This window comes from Carcharodon carcharias, chromosome 25, assembly GCF_017639515.1.
Source record: "Carcharodon carcharias isolate sCarCar2 chromosome 25, sCarCar2.pri, whole genome shotgun sequence".
NCBI lineage: Eukaryota > Metazoa > Chordata > Chondrichthyes > Lamniformes > Lamnidae > Carcharodon > Carcharodon carcharias.
The window spans coordinates 20,000,266-20,023,703 of NC_054491.1; the positions used below are offsets into that span (position 1 = coordinate 20,000,266).

A 23,438-nucleotide genomic window follows, 5' to 3' on the forward strand; every position below is an offset into this window, starting at 1 on the left:
ACACAAGGAGGTATTAGGTCGGAAAGCTTGGTTATAAGGGTAGGTTTTAAAAATGGTCTCAAAGGGGGAAAGTGAGATAGAGAGGCAGAAAGATGTAGGGAGAGAATTCCAGAGCTTGGGGCCCAGGCAACTAAAGGCATGGCCACCAATGATGGAGCAATTATAATTGGGAGTGCACAAGGGGCCAGAGTTAGAGGAGTGCAGAGATCTCAGAGGCTTCCTGGTTTGGAGGAGGTTACAGCAATGGGGGGAGGCAAAGCCACGGAGATTCAAAAACAAGAACGTAACTGCCCCCCGTTTAACTGCCCCAGGCTGGGTTTGCGCCAGGCTGGTGGAGTGGGTGAAAATCAGAGGCTGACTGTCTAAACTTGACACCTGATGGATGGTCACTTGGCAGAAGTGTCAGGTGGCGACTGTGGAACTCTAACCCAGTAAGGGCTGGCGTCTTCAGGCGAGCAAAGAAAGTGAAATGTGAGTGATGCAGCTTTAGGGTAGTTTCATATCCTGTAGCATGTTCCTGAGACTGGGAAGCTGAGATACCGGAACTGTTTATTTTATAGAGCTTTCTATTTTAGCATGGCACTAAAGTGAGGGAGCTGAGTGCTGTTACCCGATACTATTAAGTTCACAGTGATACTGGACTAGGGGTTAAATTTCCCAACCTGTACTCGAACCTTAATGATCACTGGATAATGTTTAAAATAAATTAGAATTATACTCAAGTTTCCTCGGCTCCCTCTGAATGGATCTTACTCAGCGAGTTAGTCAGAAAACAAAGTTCAGAAAGTTTTTAAACTTTTAAAAAAGTTCAAAATATTGAAAGCTAACATTTTACACAGATCTGGAGCGTCTACGTTTCCAAAGTTATTTGTTGTAAGGCTTTTTTTTATTAATCGCCAGGTCTTGAAGTCTGTTGTTTTGCTTGGTCCCGCTGGGTGATGACGAAGGCAGTTTTGTGACTGCAATGCAGAATTTGCAGGAAAAGGAATAGGAGGATCGCTGCTCACTCCCATCCCGGCTCCAGGACCAGTCTTCCGCAGTGTGTGCGGAGATTGAGAGAAAGAGAGAGAGAGAGGCAGGGAGAGGAACCAGAGCAAGTGGGAGCACACCAAATACCAAGAATGCTGCGCAGATACGCAGTGCCTCCTCTCCCCTCTGTTATCACTCACAGTGCCAGCATTGGGTGCTAAATGCAGATCCTTTCTGCTTACCCAGTGGAGCTTCTTCTGGAACTGCTCATCCCTCCCTCTCTCTCTCTCGAGTTAACAGCCGCCAATTTCTTCACTCCCTCCTCCACTCCTAATCAATTTCCCTCCTCCTCCCCCTCAAAAAAAATCCAGTCATCTCAACTGCGGCCACTGCCTAAACGCCCCCAGAATGAAAGCTGAAAAAGTGTCCTTGGACTTCCATGGAGTCGAATCAGCAAAAATCTCCCCGAGGAGACTTTTAGTGGCCATTCTAATCGGTAAGAGAATAAAACCCAATTGATCATGTTTTGTGATAACTGTAAATCAGCAATAACTTTTATCAATGATTTACTTACCAGGTGGGTGAATTTCATGATTTTGAGTTTCCTGCATCTGCAGAGAACATATTTTGCATAAATCTTAATGTTTATTGCTTAACTTTTTATTTGCTATTTCATTCTTTTGTAAGTGGTCTTTGGTGTTGGCAGTTTGACTCTTCGCGGTTTCTCCAGTTTCTGGCCGATTTTAGTTTTGTGTCTGGCTCAATTTTCAGTTCTTTCCTGATTGAGAGGGGAAAAAACACGCACTAGACTGATTCTTACAAACAGACCGCCTGTGTTTTTGTAACTTTTACTGAAGTTCAGATGATACAGTTATAATGGGTTTTGGATATGTCAGGACTGGTTGGTATCTGGTGCTGTGACAGTGCCAAATGTGTTTACTTGGAGTTTGAGTAACTCCCACTAGAATCAGAACCCGTCCTGCAGCAGTTCCGAAAATAAACCAATGTCAGCATTTTCACATTCCTCTGACCGCAAGGTGCTGAGACTCGTCCCATCACCCAACCTCTGTCCTCACGTCAGTGACGGGCCAAACCCAAACCCTGTTTATCTTAGAATTTTGATTTGAGATTTCAAGGGACAATGGGAGTTTAAAACAAAAATGGCCCAGGATTGAGGTTGGCATTGAGATTCAAGGAAAGCGTAATTTCCAGGTCGAGAATTTAGATTGGAATCAGACAATGTCAATAACTCGGGAATGATCCTATTGGGTCAAAATTTAGGTAGACGGGAAATCCCAAGCTTTTTTCCTCCAAGATTTAGATTCAGAAGTTCACGTCTCCATGAGGATTCTTCATCAGTTTGTGCCTCTTGTCCATGCACCAGGTGCCATCTTGGATATGGCAAACCACTACCCACCACCATGCTAGGAAGAATGTAAAAGATTAATTAGTTTTGTTCATCTTTAAAAGCATTTTCACTTGAGTCTGTTTGATGCATCTTCGATCATGTATGTTAATGACTTAGACTGTGGTGTGCAGGGCATGATTTCAAAATTTGCAGATGTTACACAGATTGGAAATGTCAACTGTGATGAGGACAGTCTTGAACTTCAAAAGGACATAGACATGATGGTGGATTGGGCAGACAGGTAGCAGATGAAATTCAATTCAGAGAAGTGTGAAGTAATTCATTTTGGCAGGAAGAATATGGAGACAGACAGTAGAGACAAAGGGAGAACTCTAAAGGAGGTGCAGGAACAAAGGGGTCTCAGTGTATATGTACATAAGTCATTGAAGATGGTAGGGCATGTTAAGAGAGCCATTAATAAAGCATATAGTAACTTAGGCTTTACTAGTAGGGACATTGAGTACAAGAGTAAGGAAGTCATGTTGAACTTGTATAAGACACTAGTACATCACTACTTAGACCCTGAGGGGTATGGACAAAGTAAATAGTGGGAAACTGTTCCCACTCAAGACAACATCAAGAACTAGAGGGCATGGATTCAAAATAATTGGCAAAAGGAGTAGATGTGATGTGAGAAAACGTTTTTTCACCCAGAGGGTGGTTGGAGTCTGGAACAGAACTTCCTGAAAGGGTGGTGGAGGCAGGTTCGATCGAGGAATTCAGAAGGGAATTGGATTGCTACCTGAAAAATAATGTGCAAGGTTACGGTGATAAGGGAGGGGAGTGGGACTAGGTGGAATGCTCTTTCAGAGAACCCGTGTGGACTCATTGGGCTGAGTGACCTCCTTCTGCACTGTAATGATTCTGTGATTCTGATTGTGATCAGAGTCACATGGCCATGTGGAGCAATGCTTCACTTTTCAAAGTGTCCAGTTTCCCAGTGGCCTCATTGTGAACTGTGAGGACGATAGTGTTGAACTTCAAAAGGACATAAACAGGTTGGTGGAATCATCGGGCAAGTGACAGGTGAAATTTAATGCAGAGAAGTGTGAAATGATTCACTTTGGGAGGGAGAATACAGAGAGACAACATAAAAAAAAGAGTAAGGGTGTCCAGAATCAGAGGGACCTGGGCGTATATGTGCATAAATCATTAAAGGTGACAGGACAGGTTGAAAGGGCAATTGATAAAGCATATAGGATCCTGGGCTTTATTCATAGGGGCATGGAGTACAAAAGCAAGGCAGTCACGTAAAACTTGTATCAAACACTGGTCTAGCCTCAATTGGAACATTGTATCCAGTTCTGAATGCCACATAATGTGAACACATTAGAGAGAGTGCAGAAAAGATTCACTAATATGGTTCCAGGGTTGGGGAACTTCAGTTACGTAGATAGATTGGAGAAATTGGGACTGTTTTCCTTGGAGGAGAAGGTTGAGAGGAGATTTGATAGAGGTGTTCAAAATTTTGAGGGGTCTGGACAGAGTAGATAGGGGGAAACTGTTCCCATTGGTGGAAGGATTGAGAACCAGAGGGCAGAGATTTAAGATAATTGGCAAAAGTAGCGATGGTGACATGAAGAAAAATTTTCTCAAGCAGCAAGCAGCTTGGAGGGAGTTTTACTCTGTATCTAACCCCAAGTTGTACCTGTCCTGGGAGAGTTTAACAGGGGCATTGTAGGGGGAGCTTTAATCTGTATCTAACACTGTACCTGTCCTGACAGTGTGGTGGAGGCAGGGTCAGTCAAGGTATTTAAGAGAGAATTTGATTATTATCTGGGAAGGACGAATGTGCAGGGTTACAGGGCGAAGGTAGGGCAATGGCACAAAGTGAATTGCTCCTTCAGAGACCAATGCAGACACAATGGGCTGAAAGGCCTCCCTCTGTGCTGTAATCATTCTGTACAATTCTAAATAAAGCGTCTGTGCATTACATTGATTCTCTAGTGGTCTCATGGTTGTGGCTAACCTTTGGTGATATACAGATGATCTTTTCAGATACCCGAGACTTGAAAGTCCAGGTGAGGGGTCTTCTACCTGTGACCTGAAGGTTGTGCATGACCCTGAATCCTGGCAACCCAATTCTTGAGGCTTAGAAGTCTCAGTCTGATTAATACTTATATTGCTTATTTGTTGATGGCAAAATTCTTGTCCTTGTTTTCAAATAAATGTCGTCATGGCATGACCATCTCTGTCATGTCCTCTGGCTCTACAACCCTCTGAGACTTCGACATTCCTCCAATTCAGATCTTGCATGTGATCACTCCACCATTGGTAACTGTGTCTTTGGCTGCATGGGCCTAATCTCTGAAATTTCCTCCCTAATCCTCTACTCTTCTAACCTCAATCAAGGCGCTCTTTAAAATCTAATATTTCAACTGCGCTTCTTCAAATATTTCCTTATGTAGTTCAGTGTCATATTTCATCTGATTATCCTCATGTGAAGTGCCTTGGATCGTTTTATTACACCAGAAGTGCTGTATGATTTCTTGCCCGTTGTGTTTGAATTTTGAGAAGCTTGGAGTTTGGAAAACACTTTTGCCACACTAATGGATAAATCCTAAATCAGGACACTGAGATTTGCTAGAATCAACAACTGCAATAAAAGAGGAAGAGGGATTTGAACTTGCAATGTGAGCTCTAAGCTACAATGTTTCAGATATAAGTGAGCATACAAAGATCTATGAACAACACTGCCTTGCAGTGTGAGTGCCCATTGATGCCCACTATCACCGGGGAGAGGCAGCGATCGTACCATGTACCATTTCCCAGGCTCTACATATACACATCCTGTGATATTGTGGACTCTTTAACAATGTTATTTTTCAAAAGTAAATTGGATAAATACTTTAGAAGGAAAAATCGAAGGGCCATAGGGAAGAGCAGGGGAATGGGGCTAATTGGATAGTTCTTTCAAAGAGCTGGCACAGGCACGATGGGCCGAATGCCTCCTTTTGTTTTGTAAGATTCTATGACGTGGAATGCAGTGGGCAGGCACAACCAAGAGTTTATGCATATGTATCATCTCAGTGGAAGTCACTGAGCGCTGATCAGGAGCAGAAACCCCAGTTTATCTTTTTGCCCATGCCTAGTCCAGGGACAGTGAGGCTGATTGTAGATTAACGAACAGCATAGAGCAGGCAGGCGTGGCATCTAGTGTTTTGATGGCCTGTGTGACTTAACCTCACCTGAAAACGGTGTACCTATCCAGTGAGACTAACGTTGGCAGTGTCCCTTTAAGAGCATTTCATGGAATATTAAAAGGTGGTGAGGTGATGCAGACAGAGTGCTGGTTTAGGAAGCTAGGTTGGAAAAAAAAGACACCTTCCTGACTGTGAACAGAATCTGATGGCAGGACAATATGATTCAGCTTCCAATTGCGATGTACTTTTGGTAATAGTGGTTAGTGTTGGTGCGCTGACAGGAGGGATACTCATAGAAACTGCCTTTCTGAAAAATTTCAGTTGGAAAGGATAAAAGCTTAACTATCAGTGCAAATATGGCTGGATCCCATCCAACTCTGACTTGAACCTAGATTGATGTGATAGGATCATTGGACTGCGGCTTGGACTGAACAAGGTGTGTAGGAGAGCGGTTGCTGACTGTGGGTTGTCTGGAAGGCTTCAGTAATGGTGTTCTTACATTATTGAAAGAAAGACAGAACTTATATTTATATATCACCCGTTGCAAATTCAGGACTTCCAAAACGCTTTACAGCCAATGAGGTATTTTTGAAGTGTAGTTAATATTGTAATGATGAAACACAGCAGTCAATTTATGCACAGTAAGCTCCCAGAACGATAAGATGATAACAACTAGATGATCTGTTTCACTGATATTGGTTGAAGGATAAATGTTGCCTGGAACACTGGGGATAACAGCCCTGTTCATCTTCAAAATAATGCCACAGGATCCTTTACATCACTTGAGATGGAAGACAGAGCCTCGATTTAACAAAAGACAGTATTTCTGACAGAGCAACACTCCCTCAGTACTGCACTGCAGATCTTATCCTGGATTTCTGTGCTTAGGTCTATGGACTACGACCTGAACCCACAAACCTCTGGCTCTGAGGCAGGAGCGCAGAGCCATAGTAGACTCCTAATGAGCAGCCAAGTTAAGAGACCAATGTGTGTAATTCAGGGCATCATCAAAGGGTGAAAAGGGCAGGATACACAAGGAGGCTGGTCAGAATGGAATGAATTATGGGCTGCTAGTTAAGTGAGATGGTGGTATAGTGGTAATATCACTGAACTAGTAATCCAACTAAAGTTCCGGAGGCATGGGTTCAAATCCCACTCATGGCAGCTGGTGGAATTTAAATTCAGTTAATAAATCTGGAATAAAAAGCTAGTCTTGGTATTGGTCACCATGGCAACTATTACTGATTGTCATAAAAACCCATCTGGTTAACTCATCCCCTTAGGGAAGTCAATCTGCCATCCTTACCCAGTCTGGCCTACATGTGCACTCCAGACCCACAATGATGTGGTTGACTTCACAAGAAATGGCCTAGCCAGCCTTTCAGTTCAAGGGCAATTAGGGATGGACAACGAATGCTGGCCTTGCCAGCGATACCCACATCTCATGAAAGAATAATGAAAAAGAAAATAGTGACAGGGTAAAACTTGCATTTTGAAAGCACTTTTGGAGGAGATGTAAGGCGAGGAGAGAAATATGAAGGTAGATCAATATAGTGTCATTTGATTTTCTGTGGAGATCAGGGAGGAGGTTAAATGGTTGGGGAATAGGGAAGATTCCAAACTGGGGGAAGATTCTGTGCTGGGGGAGGGTTCGTTGTTGGGGGAGATTCCGTGGTTGGAGGAGATTCCGTGGTTGGGGGAGGGTTCTGGTTGGGGAAGGGTTCTGGTTGGGGGAGGGTTCTGGTTAGGGGAGGGTTCTGGTTGGGGGAGGGTTCGGGCAGCATTTGTTAACCATGGGTGGTTCAACCTTTTTACTGAGTCCTTCTTTTTGATCGGTGCTGGTGTATAAATTGTATTTATACAAAGGACAGAGCAACAATGAACAGGCTGATGGCGCTTTTATGACAGATGCAGGTGAGCTGAATTCTTGGTGATTGTACCATCACCAAGATGCAGGAAGCTGAGCACAGTCCTGTGCATTCGTCACCCCTGAGCCTTCAATGGCCTTTTCCTCGAAAGAATCTGTGTCTAATATTACTGTTACTTTACTGAAGATGGGGGGGTGGGGGGGCTTAGGTGAATGGAGATTTAGAGGACTAAAGAACAAAGTCAAGGCACTAGAAGGGTTTGGCGATTTGGGTAAAAATGAGCATAGTCAGATAGGAAAGGATGGAGAGTTTAATGGTAATAGTTTTTTAAAATTCATTTATGGGATGTAAGCTTCACTGGCTGGGCCAGCATTTATTGCCCATCCCTAGTTGCCCTTGAGAAGGTCGTGGTGAGCTGCCTTCTTGAACCACTGCAGTTCCTGTGGCATAGGTACACCCACAGTGCTGTTAGGGATGGAGTTCCAGGATTTTGACCCAGTAACAGTGAATGAACAGTGATATATTCCCAAGTCAGGATGGTGAGTGGCTTGGAGGGGAACTTGCAGGTGGTGGTGTTTCCAAGTCTCTGCTGCCCTTGTCCTTCTAGATGGTAGTGGTTGTGGGTTTGGAAGATGATAGTGTATCAGCAAATAAGGCCCATGCAAAGAATAATAGATTTTAAAAAACACCCTTCAGCTGAATGCACAAAGCATTCATAATAGGATAAAATGAACTAGCGGCACAAATAGAAATAAATTATTTAGATCTAATTACCATTACAGAGACATGGTTACAATGTGACCAAGGTTGAGAAATAAATATTCTATGGTACACCACATTTTAAGAAGACAGACAAAATGGAAGAGGAGGAGGAGTAACCCTGATAATAAAGGATAACATAAGGAGAGTAATGAAAAAGGATCTTGGCTCAGAAGGCAGATAGGTGGCAGATGAAGTTCAATGCGGAGAAGTGTGAGGTGATACATTTTGGTAGGAAAAACATGGACAGAGAATATAAAATAAGGGGTGAAATTTTGAAGAGGGTGCAGGAGCAGAAATATTTGGGTGTATATGTGCACAGTCCATAGAAGGTGGGAGGACAGGTGAAGAGAGCAGTTAACAAAGCATACAGTATCCTGTTATAAAAACACAAAAATAAAAACAAAAAAACTGCAGATGCTGGAAATCCAAAACAAAAACAAAAACAGAATTACCTGGAAAAACTCAGCAGGTCTGGCAGCATCGGCGGAGAAGAAAAGAGTTGACGTTTCGAGTCCTCATGACCTACTTCTGTCGAAGGGCCATGAGGACTCGAAACGTCAACTCTTTTCTTCTCCGCAGCTGCTGCCAGACATACAGTATCCTGGGCTTTATTAATAGGGGCATACAGTACAAGAGCAGGGAGGTTATGCTGAACTTATATAAGACACTCATTAGACCTCAGCTGGAATATTGTGTACAGTTCTGGGCACCATATTATAGGAAGGATGTGAACACATTGGAGAGAGTGCAGAAGAGGTTTACAAGAATGGTTCCAGGGATGAGAAACTTCAGCTATGAGGATAGACTGGAGAGAAGGCTGAGGAGATTTGATAGAGATGTTCAAAATCATGAGGGGGCTAGACAGAGTAGATAGGGAGAAGCTGTTCCTGCTCGTTAAAGGATGAAGAACGAGAGGGCACAGTTTTAAAGTGATTTGCAAAAGAAGCAAGTGTGACGTGAGAAAATACTTTTCCACACAACGAGTGGTTCGGGTCAGGAACGCACTGCCTGGAAGCGTGGTGGAGGCAGGTTCAATCGAGGCATTTAAGAGGACATTGTTTCTATTCAAATAATCATCCAATGTGCAAAGGTGCAGGGAAAAGGCAGGGAAACGGCACTAGGTCATAATGCTCATTTGGAGAGCCAGTTCAGACATGATGGGCCGAATGGCCTCCTGTGTCATTAAGATTCTGTGATTCTGTGAGGTTTCAGGAAGTAGAATCAATATGGGAGGGGATTAGGAATAAGAAGGGTCAGTAAACACTGGTATGACTAGTTTATGGCTCATTGCTATACTACTGTAGTTATACAATTGGACAGAGCATTACACAAAAAATAATTGTAGCTTGTAGCAAAGGCAACGTAACATTCATGGGAGTTTAATCTTCATATTGAGTAGACAAATCAAATTGTCAAAGTTAGTTTGGAAGAAGTGTTTGTGGAATGCTTTCACAACAGTTTCCTGGAACAAACGTCATGGAACCTATTAGGAATAAAACTCTTTTAGAAGCATAGAAACTAGGAGCAGGAGTAGGCCATTCAGCTCTTTGAGCCTGCTCCACCATTCATTATGATCATGGCTGATTATCCAAAGATCTAGCATTGTGCAATGAGGCAGGGTTAATTAGTGATTTCATAGTAAGAGATCTGCTGGGGAGAAAGTGATCATAATACAATTGAATTTCATAGTATGTTTGAGAGTGACAGACCTCAGTACCAAACAAGAATGTTAAACTTAAACAAAGCCAGCTACAGTGTCATGAAGCTATTAATTTATATAATATTATTGGAAAATATTTTTCTTTTAAAATAGAGGTTTAGTCTGGGTCTTTCTTAATTGGATTAAAGCCAGCTAGTCTGGAGCTTTGATGTGTACTAGTTTTGATACGTAAGAGAGATAGAGAGTATTTGCATTTTTTGAATAGACCATACAAGAAGTGGGGTGAAATCTGGCACCTAGCTAGCAGAAACCAAGTAATATGTTTATATTGCTAATAAAATTGGCACTATGAAAGGGGTTTTATTGTTAGAAGAGACTGATGATACAATGAGAATTTACATTCAATGGGCTGTGCTAGGTATAACAAGACAACTGTTTTGTGTGTGCAGAGCAGAGGCAATGTGAGATCAAAAGCAGCTGTAAACCTTCAACTGTCTCCACAGGAACCAAAGTGAAAAGAACCTCATTTTGAATTTGTAAGGTGAAAATGCTTTACCTGGTGCCTGGCTAAGTCTATGGGTTGTTGTTACCTTAATGGAGATTAGTTTGGGAATTTGTTAAAAGCTATGATAGTAGCAATTTGTAGCAATGTGTATATATTTTAACCTGTGTAAATTGATAAAATGTTTCATTTAGTTTAATGTAAAATCTTGAGAACTGATGGTCTGATTCCTGAGATTAGAGTTGCATCTCAAACATAACACTTAAAAATATAGGTTAAGACAGTTGTTTAAAATTTCCCTCTGGGATTTTAATTAAAAAATTTGCTTTACCAATTGCTTGGTCATAACAGCTGGGTGTATTTTATTAGATAAATAGACCAAGAGATATTGCAGTAAATTAATAGTGAGAAACATTTAAAGAAACAATGCTGAAAAAGAGACATGCTGTTGAAGCTTTTTGTCTTGCACTCATTAGGACAGGTATGCAAGAATACTAATAGTATAGGGAACAACAATTTCTACTGAATGAGAAGAGAGCACTGAACTATTTCCTGCATTACTACTTCTGTCTTTTGTGAGGAAATCATTTTTAAAAAAAATTTGTCCATGTGATTTTGTAAGTTAGCACCTGTGGGGGTAACCTCTGGTTGACTGGAGATTGTAACATTTAAGGGACAGAATGTACCCAGCCTGGTTACATTGGACCCTTTCTAGGAACAGGGATAGAACCCTGTTAGGAGATATTTACAGGTCACAGATGAATCCAAGGGGCAAAGTGAACAGCAGCCCATGGGGAACAGAGGAAGAGGAGAGTTGACTCCATGCAGTTGGAGTGCTGCTTTTGACTCTACACTGCTGAGGGAGCTGAGGCTCAGAGAAGGCCTGTTTGCGGGGGAGCGGGTGTTGCTGGGAATGGTGCGTAGTAGTGGTGGCAGTGATAGCTCCATGAAGCTGGCTGTTAGGGAAAAGGAAAGCCTATGAGCAGTGTGGTTCTACTCAGAGTAGCTAGAGGGCTGGAATTGTGCTGGTAACTAGATGCTAGGGTGCAGCCTCGGGAATCCAGTGGGCAGAGTCACGAGACAAGAGATTGAGCAAATGTGAAGCGAGTAGTCATATGAGGCAGTCTGAGTTGGAGCACCTTTGGAGGAAAATCAGAGGCTAGATCTTCGAAAGAGAGGAGCTGAAATCCCTCAGGAGGAAGACAGAGTTTTAAAGAATTTTTATGACCTAATAATGCCTGGGTAGGTTGGTAAGAAAATTTGGGGCACCTATCTTGGTTGTGTCTGCCAATTAATGCACAGATTATTGTGTCTACGTTGAGAGTTTGCCTGTCAATTCATGTTTACCTCATGTTAATTCTGGATATTAGAGTGTAAAATAGGACATAATGACTGTTGCTTTATTAACTCATGTAATTTAAAATTTCTTCTGTTTGTTAAAGCTATGGAACCTTATGGCATTATTCTCTTAGTGAGTAGTGATCAGGATCATAACACTTTCCAATTAGGTGCTTTACCAAGGCTCTATCTATCCTCTCAGATGGACAATAAAGATCCTATGTGCCATTTTGAAAAGAGCAAAGGAGTTCACCCCACTGTTCTGACCAATACTTATTCTTCAACCAACATCACCAAAATAAAAAGTGCAGATTATCTGGTCATCATCACCTTGTAGTTGTGGGAGTGTGCTGTGCACAAATTGGCTGCCACATTTCCCACTTTACAACAGTGACTAAACTTAAAAAGCAATTCATTGGTTGTAAAGCATTTTGGGTTGCCCCGTTATTATGAACGCATCTGTATAAATGTAAGTCTCTCTCTTCTATTACTTCATAAGAAATGTCTTAAATCTATTAAAGGACAAGACCCTCTCAGTGAAAATGGTGCAATTGATAGGACAGTGATAAATTAACATGAGAAATATGGGATTTGGGCTTTGTCAACAATTTCCACCTGTCTTTTGGCAGTGAATTCATTTATTGGAGCTGACAGAAATCTATAATTTAACAGCATTTACTGGTTTTGGGCCCAAAACCCTCCTCACAAAGATCAATCAATCTCAGTTTTTAAATTTTCAGCTGACTCCCGCCCCCCAGCTTTTCGGGGAGAGAATTCTAAATTTCCACAACTCTTTTTCACTGATCTCCTGCCTAATGCATTTTGTAACTTTTTTTTTGTGTAGTGCCTGGAGATCCAGTTTTTAGCACAGGTGAATTTAATTCGTGGGACTGAAATGGGACTTAGACCATCAAACACGTGCTGTTTTATGCCCCTTGAAGGCTTTTCCTGTTCCCAGTGCTATTTGCGAGCATCTGGCACCAGACAGGCAATATACAAACACTGTTCCAAAACCAATCCAATCAAATCCTCAGAAATAGATAACATTCTACTTAACTGAGCTCAAAAATAACTCTGTACACTTACACAGTGACTAATGCTGTCAGCTGTAGCTCAGTGAATAGCAGTCTTGCCTCTAACTCAGAAAGAAGGTTTTGGGTTTAAATCTCACTCCAGAACTTGAGGACAAAAATCAAGGCTGACACTCACAGTGCGGTACCGAGTGAGTGTGGCACTGTCAGAGGTGCTGTCTTTCAGATGATATGTTGGACCAGAGTCCCTCTCTCAAGTGGATGTAGAAACTTAGTGGCACTGTTTCAAAGAAGTACAGGAGAGTTTTCCCAGGTAGACCTGCCCAATATTTATCCCTCAATCAACACAAAAAGAGTATCTGGTCAATGTTACACTACAGCTTGTGGGAGCTTGCTGTTGCATGAGTTGATTTCCACCTTTCCTATATTACAACAATGACCACACTTCAGAGGTACTTAATTGGCTGTAAAGTGCTTTGGGACATCCTGTGGTCATGATAGGTGCTATAGGAATGCAAGTCTTTTTTCTTTTGAACAAATAGTAACTCTGTATAGTTACACAGTGACCGATCCTTACCCTGAATTCACAGAAACTCTGTACAGTTGCACTGTGAGTAACCCTTACTCTGAACACACAGTGGGTGGAATTCCCCCATCCCTCCTGTGGCAGGTTTCAAGGCGGGCAGAAGCAGAGAATCCAGCGACAGGCAAAAAGTTGCAAATCCGCGTAAGAAAAGGTTACAATTCTCCCGATGGTGTGTTCATGGCGGTTCAGTTATCCAGTTGGCTACTGCCACGAACACCATTTACATCCATTAATATGTCACGAATGCTCATTAAATCAGCTGCTCGCCAGAATCTTGTCATGCCTCCCAATCTCGCATCACCCCAGTGGCAATTTACTTCGGCCACAAAACCCATTTGAAAAGGGGCGGTGTGCATAAGTCAGACCTCAGTTCATTGGTAACTTCGAGGTGAGTGCAATGTACATCGCCTGCCTGCCATAGAGCTGCATTGGTCTTGTTGCGATGAATGCCACCTTGCTGGGGCTGTAGGCTTGGTCTGCGCCTGCTCTTTGCCCATGCTGTCCTGAGGGACACCGCTGTGCTGTGGTCCTCGTGTAGGCCTCTACTTTCAGAAACTAGCATTTCAAGCAGGGGCGGGCTGTGAGGGGAAGGTGAGGCGACGTGAAGGGAAGGCTGTGGAATGGCATTTAGGGGAAGAGTGAACATGAGGGGGGGGCAACAAGGAGGGAAGGCTGTGGAGTGGCAGTAAGGGTGAACACGAGGGGGGCCTTTCTGGGATTGCCCTCTAACATCTTGTTGCCTCAGGAGTCTGCTTAGAAAGAAAGGAGGAAGGCCTCCTTGCGATGAAAGCCACTGGCTTCATTAGCACAGGTAAAGGGCAGCTCAGAACTCAGAGGCTTTACATCACTGTCGCTGCATCTCAAGAGTAACACAGAGGAATGGTGAATTGGAGAATTTGAGAATTCAGGCAATAGTGAAGGAGGTGCAGCTGTTCATATATGGCATTCCATCAATGAAGGCCTGTCACGTGTTCACCAGATGTGATGCTCCTAACGGGCCAAAGGGCAGCCACTCATTGACCATGAGCAACTGATTGGTCATTAATATCACATCAGAGATTAGAGCACAGAGCTAGATTGGGTCACTCATCTCACCAACCACTTTAGTATCCCATGCAGGCCTCAAGATTTTACATCTGCGATGCCATCTTGATCGCCTCGATGTGTGTGCTAGAGTCTCAGGGACAAGGTGGCTTCAGCCACCTTGCAAGTAGGGCAGGAAAAGCTATGGACCTTCACAGTCTCCAAATGTATCATCCTCCGAGCTTTGCTTTCTTGCCCCTTGAATCATTAATGTCTTCAATGTTTCCTTGCAGAGAGAAGACAAAAGCACATATGGATCCAGGGCTCAATGCTGCCTTTGTCAGGGTCCGAATGCAATAAAGGAGGCAAAGGAGAGAGAGGTGACTCTGCACACAGCTCCAGCAGTTGGGACATGTTTAAGCGGAGGCAGAGCATGAATAGGACTGTTAGGAGGAGAGACCCAGACAATGGGGGCGACTCACCAGACCGAGGGTTTATCGTAGAAGAGTCTCCTATTTACAAATGAGTGACAGGCAATGCCGTGCATGTCTGCACTTGTGCTAAGATCTGGTATATCACATATGCCACATTCTTTGTAAAGACCTGATGCCACATAGAGTTGGAGGGTATCCCCTGCCAGTGGCTTTGAAGGTGAGCACAGTGCTCAATTTCTTTGCCTCTGGTTCTTTCCGAGGATCAACGGGGACCTGTGCAGCATCTCTCAGTCTGCAACACAGCGGTGCATAAAGGTGTCACAGATCCCTTTACAGGAAGGCCCATCATTATGTCAGGTTTGCTTTGGATGAAGATAGCTAGGCTGCGAGATTCACTGGCTTCACTTCCATTTCAGGCTTCCCAAGAGTGCAGGGTGCAATATACTGCACCCATGTGGCTATACACATTCCATGGCAGCAGCCCCTAATGTTTATAAACCACAAGGGCTATCATTCCATCAATATACAACTGGTGTGTGATCACCTGAAGCACATATTGCACGTTTGTGCACAGTACCCTGGGAGTTGCCATGACTCCTACATCCTGAGTCAGTCCCAGGTGCCTAAGATTTTCAAGGAGCCATTACTTCTGCAGGGATGGCTGCCTGGGGATAAGGGGTACCCACTGAAACGCTGGCTGATGACACCAGTTTGTCGCCCTCAGAGTCATTCCGAGGAGAGGTACAATGCTCTCACAGCTCCACACGCTCCCTTATAGAGCAGACCATAGAGCTTCTGAAGATGCATTGCCGATGCTTGGACAGTTCAGGAGGCTCACTCCAATACACTCCCGACAGGATTTCCCGCATCATCGCAGTGTGTTGCATCCATCACAATCTGGATGTGCAAAGAGGTGACCCCCTGTCTGAGCTTGGCCTGGTGGAGGATGAGAATTCATCAGAGGATGAAGTTCCGGAGGCCCTCAGGAACCTCAGGAAGCTGCTAAGAGTCAGTCTATGCGTGATCATGCCATGGAGGAAGGAAGACATGGGGGACATGCCCGTGATACATTAATGGCTGACAAGTTCCAGGAAGAGTAAAGTTAAGTGAGGAAATATGGCCACATCTCTCCTAGGCCTCAATGCCATTTACTTTCATCTCAGGAGATGTCCACCCACTACAGCAAGGACGATTCCTACATTCACACTTGTGCATTCTGGCCTCATGAATGACCATGCCATGATCTTTGCTTTGGTCCGTGGGACCTTGTAAGTGAGCTAGCTCTGGGAATTGAGTCCACTTAGGAACAAGATCAATGTGAGAGAAGACTTGAAGCATTTGCCACCATCTAACGATGCAAACACTGCTGAGGCTGAGATGTAGACGTGCCTAGGGGGTCTCCTCCTCCCGTGCATATCTTTTCTTCTGCCACTACCACTGAGGAGACACAAATGCTGCTACAATATCAATGCTGATGAGTTGCCCTCACTCAATGGTGTTCCTTGAGGAAGAAGAGTTAGAAATACTTACATCACACACTTCAGATAAAGATTTAAACACATCTCCCTGACATCAATAAGTGTGAGGTGATGCACTGGGGCAGGACAAACAAGGCACAGGAATACATGATGAATGGTAGGACCCTGGGAAGTACCAAGGATCAGAGGGACCTTGGCATGCTTGTCCACCGGTCCCTTAAGGTAGCAAGACAAGTAGATAAAGTGGTTAAGAAGGCATATGGGATACTTGCCTTTATTACCCGAGCATAGAATATAAGAGCAGGGAGGTTATGCTGAAACTGTATAAAACGCTGGTTAGGACACAGCTAGAGTATTGCATCCAGTTCTGATATCCACATTATAGGAAGGATGTGATTACACTAGAGAGAGTGCAGAGGAGATTTACCAGGATGTTGCCTGGGCTGGAGAGTTTTAGTTATGAGGAGAGATTGGATCGACTGGAATGTCCTGAGAGGAGGCCCCGGGGTTCCGGCTGATGCTCATCCTTCACTGTGGGTGCTCAAGGCCCCACCCTGATTCCTGCAGGAGGTTCACCTGGAGGGGAGTCAAGTTGCCTCATCCTCATGTCGCTTACATCCTGATGGTGCTCACCAGAGTGTGTGCCCATGAAGTGCAGGGCCGAGTGAAAATCCTGCAAGACCTGCAGGACCAAGGTCTCCATGGTGATCTCCATGGTGACCTTGAGGCGCTCACATGTCGGAGCCATTGACATCAGGCAGAACATGGACGGACTCCTCCATCGTTCGCTCTGGTCTGCTGAGTGACTGTCGAATCTCTGCCTGATGTTCTGCTGCCTGTTGTATCTCCAACATAGACTTGGCAGCTGCTTCCAGAGGCTCATCATCTGACTTGGACTGAGCGGGTGGCTGGTCTCCAGCAGCTCTCTGAGTGCTAGAGACCTGGGCTTATCCCTGGCTCCAAATGCTGCGGGACATGTCCCTGAGGTGTTCCCCAGAAAGTGAGCCCGAGCCTAACCTACATCTGTGCCCCACCGACGTGTGTGTCTCTGAGCTGGTGGAGGGTGTGTGTGAGTGTCATGATGGTTGTTCCGGAGCTTCCTCTTCGGGTGAAGTCTGTGCGCTCACACTGGTGCTGGACTGGCTTGAGGGCCTTGATCTGCTGGTGCCTGGAAAATAGAAAATAGAGATTCAGCTAATGAGCATGAGCTAGATAAGACTACACATGACTCACTGTGAATGTCGGGATTTAATGAAGTGATGGAGCTGTAATCCGTACCAGGTTGCTGCGATAGGCCGAACTCCCCTTCCCCACAGGAGCGATCCCTGTCCTCCTCGGCTGCAGCCTCCTCAAAATGTGAGGGCGATGATATTGGCCGTCCCTCCCCTGGTCTGCACTCTCTCGTGCCTGTTGTGCGCCAGCTTGGCCTGTATGAAGAAGAAAGAAAGGCATATGATGAGAAGCGATGGAGCAGAGGTTGGGTGAGATGCATGTCCCCTGTGTGTGATGAGCCCTCCCTAGAAGGGCCAGAGGATGGAGTGTGAGCAACATGATAGATGGGATGGTGGTGATGTGAAAGTCTCGGTGAGAGAATGAGTGTTAATATGTGTCCCCCGCTAATGGTTGTGTGAGATCCCTGAAGAAAGTAGCAGTTTGAGTGCATGGTGCCCTGATGAGAGTTTGATATTGGAGGGTGTTGAAGGATGACTTACCCTGGAGGAGCAGATGAGCTCATTCATCCACTTCCTGCACTGGGTGACATTTCGGGAACGGTTGTCAGCCACACTGACCTGCTCCATGATGGCCTCCCAGGCCAGTTAGGTGATGCTGCTGTGCTTCCTGCAGCCACATCCCTGGGATACAGCACATGCCTTTGCACCTACACCCCTCTGACCAAGGTCCGGAGGTCCTGGTGCATGAAGCAGGGTGCTGCCTTCTCCAGGCTCTCGGCCTTCCTTTTCTGGCTGCCAGACTTCCCTGGTGGGCTGGACAGAGTGAGATTGTGAGTCGGACTGGCCTTTGAATATGCGCCCGGACCTTAGAACCCACCAGCTGACGGTGGTCACACGAATCAACTCCCAACCTGCCAGGTGATTCGGACTGATACGCGCCTTTGCATAATTAATAAGGCCCCTAGCGCAGAATTGGGCGCGAGTTCCTGCCATTCCGGACAGGGGGATGAGGGCTGCCAAACCGCTTGTCTCCGCACTTAGTCTCATTTATGGAGAACTCCGCCCTGTAACTCTGTACAGTTTCACAGTGAGTACCCCTTACCCTGAATACACAGAAACTCTAGTTACAGTGAGTGATATTTACTGTGTTGAATAAATATGCACTGATTCTCCAAAGTATTCATCCACCATCCACATATCTGCTGTTCCCCCATCGCCTCCTGTCCTCCATACCACCTTTGATCAGAGAAGCAGAGGAATTATCATGTCCCGAAGAGTATTTGATCATCCCAGTCTGTCCCTCTACCTAATCTTCTAATCTGATTTCCAGCCAAATAGCTCCTATTTTAAGGAATTAATTGACTCAACCCTTCTCTGCTTCGACAGGGAGATTGATCCACAACTGCTGCTCTGTGTGAAATTAATTCTTTTCTGAATTTCAGTTTCTCTCTGGCTACACAATGAAACAGTGAATCACCATCCGAAGTCCTTGCCTATCATTCGAAATCCTTGCCTACCATTCGAAATCCTTGTTCATCTTCCCAGATCCTTGCCCATCATTTCAGATCCTGTCCAGTTTCCTTCGCCTTGAAATCAGTTGAACCCTTCTGTTCCTTTTCAAGTTCCCCAAAAGTACTCGCTGACAGTGCAAAAAATACACTGAAGCCCTCAGCATATCCTCTACTGCACCGCCCCCACCAGCTCATACACGCAGCATTTACAATAACTTCACTCTGTGTGTAAACCAAATGCAATAATTGACTCCACACACAGGGGGCAGAATTCTCCACTCAGCATGTGGGTGTACGCCCGCCACACTCAATATTCCGACACACATGATATTTCAGTCAGCAGGCACGCGGGAGAGTCTGCAGCGCGCTCGCTGACAAGCGGCCTGTTAAGGCCATTAAAGTATCAATTAACATGGATTTTTCGCTACCCGTCCAACCTTACAGAATATGCCGGGCGGGTGAATCTGCCAGGCGCCCTTTGCATTTTTCAGGAAACCTCATCCAAGGGCGGGATGAGGTTCCTGTAATTAAATTTTTTTTAAAAATCTATGCATGGAATTTTTATAACATCCACGCATAGGTGACTCATTCTGTTGCATGGACACTTTTTCAGGGTTTTAAATTCTGCCTTTATTGATTTTAAACTATTCAACTCCCTGAGGCAGCTCTCTGCCTTCAGGGAGCTTCCCTTCCGCGCTCCCCCCACCCCCACGCCCACGCTGACACCAGCGCCCGCCCTCCTCCCGTCCCCACCCCGGGCAGCGCTGAGCCTCTCGGCGCGCCTTTCACACTCGCTGCCCGTTAATCGGCCAGCCAGCCAGCGTGAAATCGCGGCCAGAGACGTTCGCGGGTGGCAGCCCTTTCCCCAGCTGCTCCCGGGCCTGCCAATCGCAGCCGCCCGCCAACCCAAAAATCCTACCCATGACCTGCTGAATCTATGCTTATTTAGGGTGAGAAAGGGAGGACCAAGAGAACTAGCCAATTTAATAATAAAATAGACAGTAGGTTTGCCAGCATTGAGAAAGGACTGCAGGTGAACACAATAGCTGGGAATGCTGCATCAATAATGACAATTTATGTAGTGCCTTTAACATTGTGAAAATATCCTAAAGTGCTTCAGACAGACTTTTGACACCAAGTCACTTAAGGAGATATTAGGACAGACCACCAGAAGTCAAAGGGATAGGTTTTTAGGAGTGACTTTGTTAGGGGGAAATTAAATATATATATTAAAAAAGGAGAACACAGTAAGAATTTGCTGACCATACTTAAAATCTCCAGGCAGCCATTGATGCTAAAACTATTGACCATTGACGGTAAGCAGATGGACATTGCACACACAGAGGCTTAGAGTTTTTGTGTGATTTACAAAGTTTCAAGAAATGAGCTAATGTCCAGTCACAGGGAGGACAATTCAAGTGGTGCAACGATGTGGTGAAGTCTTGAGAGCTGGACTGGAGATAAAACATGACATAAAGGTAGATTAGGTGTACTCTCTCAGATAGGGACGGGGCAGATGGTTTTAGCTTAGTTATGGAAAGATGAACAATAGACAAAGAGGGGGCTTTGATGAAACACAAACAGTCCTGAGTTGTGAGAACCAAGGTCTTTGCATACGTGTTTTAATTTTGATTGGATAATATAATTATGTATACATCCTTTAGAATAATTGGTTAGCAAAATCACATGTTTATGAACTCAATAGGATAATTTTAACATGGGACCTGTGTGCCGGTTACCGATTGGATGAATTCAAATGTACTCAAATGTATCGTGATAAGAAAAAGTACAAAAGTAATGAAATGTAATCAATCTGGGAACTGGGTCTTCATTCTTAGGAATGATTGCAGCTCTCTAGCATATGCTTGAATAAACCCAGTTAAAGGAAGCCTGAGTCTTTGTGGCCGCTGTGTGATCGGGGATTGTATCTTCTCCTCTTCAACTGGCCTATGTGGTAGTTGCTGGATTGGAGGAGGCACCTTCTTCAGACTTAAAAGAAGGAAGAAAAGCAGAGAGGGTTTAGGGAGACAACTTTGCAGCTCAGGGCCTGGGCACCAGAAGACATGGCTGCCAATGGTGCAGTGCTGCAAGAGGCAAGACTTGGAGAAGCATGGGTTCAGAAGGGCTGGAGGAGATTACAGAGATGATGAGGGGCAAGGCCATGGCAGAATTTGAAAACAAGAATGAGAATTTTAAAATCAAAATGTGGCTGGACCAGGAGCCAGTGAAGTTCAGGAGTGGACACAGGAGTGATGGGTGAATAGGACTTGGGAGTTATGGAGGAACAGAGTTTTGGGTGAGCTCAAGTTTACAGAAGGCAGGTGACTCACCAGGAGAACAATGGTGTTGTCGTGTCCATTGGGTAATGCAGATATGGATGAAGGTTCAGCATCATTATCCTAAGAGGTTGTTGAGTAAATACACTGCAGGCCAAATAAAATCAGTGTAGATTGCCACTTCTGATGGCATTCAGAGACCCCCATCCGTTTGGGCATGCCTGGGTTTTGAGAAAGGTCAGGGATTGACCTTGGTTGGATACTTCCATTCCCCTCAGATTCCTTGAATTCTTTTAATTCTCATTGGGCTTGCAGGTGAGGGATGGTCACTTTGAGTGAATGGATTTCAATTTCAGATTCAGCAGGGGTGAGTGGCGAATCCTCACTGTTGACAAAGGATTGTGATATTTGATTTTTTGACTTGACTGTTTTCCTTGGCAGGTTTTGTTCTATTTCAAGTCAATGTGGCGATTGAAGTTAACATTGGAAAGTTGCCAACGATTGAGGTATTGAATGGCACCGATGTCATACTCCCCTGTACCTTCTCCAGCTGCATGGATTACAAAGACTCCAGCTTCTGGTGGACATTCCAGAAAAACAGGACGGAAAAAGCAAAGGAAGTGAGCATTGCAACTTCACATTTCCCCCTTGCAACCACCACTCTTTGGCAAGAAATTTGCCTCCACCCTGAAATTTCTGTGGGTATTTTTGGGTGGTGGAGCTCCTATCGGTAGCCACTGTGTAATACCAAGGGACCCCAACTCCATGATCCAGTCTCCATGTCACCTGTCTCGCCATCGCAAGACTGCCTTTTGGAATCCTTCACTTATCCCTGCTCCCCCTCTCCATACTCTCACTGTGTTAAAATGAAGACTCATTACCTGAATACATTTTGTGGAACTCCTTACTTTCTTCTATGTTTCTCTTCCCTTAAATCCAGCACTTGGTCTTACCTAGGCATGATTTATGATTTATCTCCTCATCCTCCTATTACCATCCTAGGTGGTGTGTGCTGGCCTGTGATCCTGGGCCTTTCATCTGGTTCTTTGATAAACTAAACAATCTATGGAAAGCACGTTTGCCAATTTGGGAGATTTTTAGGAATGAGACTGAATTGGATGGGTTGGTGGGGTGAAATTCATCTCAGACAGTAGCCAATGGAGAGCACACTTTTGACCCTACCAAATTTTCTATCCCATTGGTCCCTCTGGGCTGACTAATTGTACCTCAAGCACATTCATTTGAAACAAACATTAATATTGCAGTAATAATTCTACTCAAGGAAAGGAAGATAGGAACAGGGGGTGCCATTCAGTCCCTTGAGCCTGTTCCATCACTCAATGGGATTATAGCTGATCTGTGATCTAACCCCATAAACACCTTTTCATAGTATCCCTTGATACCTTAGCTAAAAATCTTCAATCTCACATTTAAAATTTACAATTGATCAAACGTCAGTTGCCATTTGTAGAAAAAAGAGTTCCAAACTTTTTCCACCCTTTGTGCGTAGAAGTGTTTCCTAACTTCACCCCTGAAAGGCTTTGCTTTAATTTAGGAGTAGATTAAGAGTAGTTTTTATTTCTGACATATTAACAAGACTAAGATAAAAATGTAATAAACAGCTTTAAAATCAATGAATTTTGAACATTTTCCTTCTGTCCAGTTCACTCTCCAAATTTTTAACGTTTCAAAGTAAATTTATTTTAATTTTTAGATCAAGCCCATTGCTTCTGACATTTTTTTAAATCTACAAATCACTTTGGAGACTGCCACTTTCCTTTCATTCCTGTGCCTTTTGATGGATGTTGGGTGTGGACAAAGTAATGCTGGCCTCAGCAGCTGAATAGCCTCCTGAGTATCACTGGGTGAGCTGGTCATTCTTCAGTGAGCAGTTGCCAGCATGGAAACAGAGACAAAGGGCAAGATTTCCCCATGTGCTTTGAGACCCCTTTGTTGGGAGAAAATAGAGGCCCCATGCCCACATTTGACAGCAGGGAGACAAACTCAACAGCCCTCCTGGAGTAGACTCTTGATTGACTACCTCTGTTCCCATCATCTACTTGTGGGCGCTCGATGCTGCCAGCCTAATCAGAGGGCCATTGGCCCTGAAGCCTTAGCTGCCCCTCAGGAAGAGTTGGGTGCAGCTGAGGCATGTTGGAGACCTTGGGGGCACCTCAACATGGAGGTGCCATGGGATGTATGAATTTAAAAGTAAAATTATAAAGGCTCAAGCTGCAAAGCCTCTCTGAGTGGAGGGGAATCCTCTCTGGATGAATT

General features: G+C 44.5%; 1 protein-coding gene across 1 annotated transcript in view; it reads left to right on the forward strand.

Moving 5' to 3' along the window:
* Positions 1-1,377: 1,377 nt before the first annotated feature.
* Positions 1,378-23,438, forward strand: part of scn4ba (sodium channel, voltage-gated, type IV, beta a) — a 28,037-nt gene continuing 5,976 nt past the window's right edge. Inside the window, exons 1-2 of the mRNA XM_041174273.1 lie at positions 1,378-1,465; positions 21,603-21,781. Coding sequence (XP_041030207.1) covers positions 1,378-1,465; positions 21,603-21,781 — 267 coding nt within the window. The remainder of the gene's footprint in view (positions 1,466-21,602; positions 21,782-23,438) is intronic.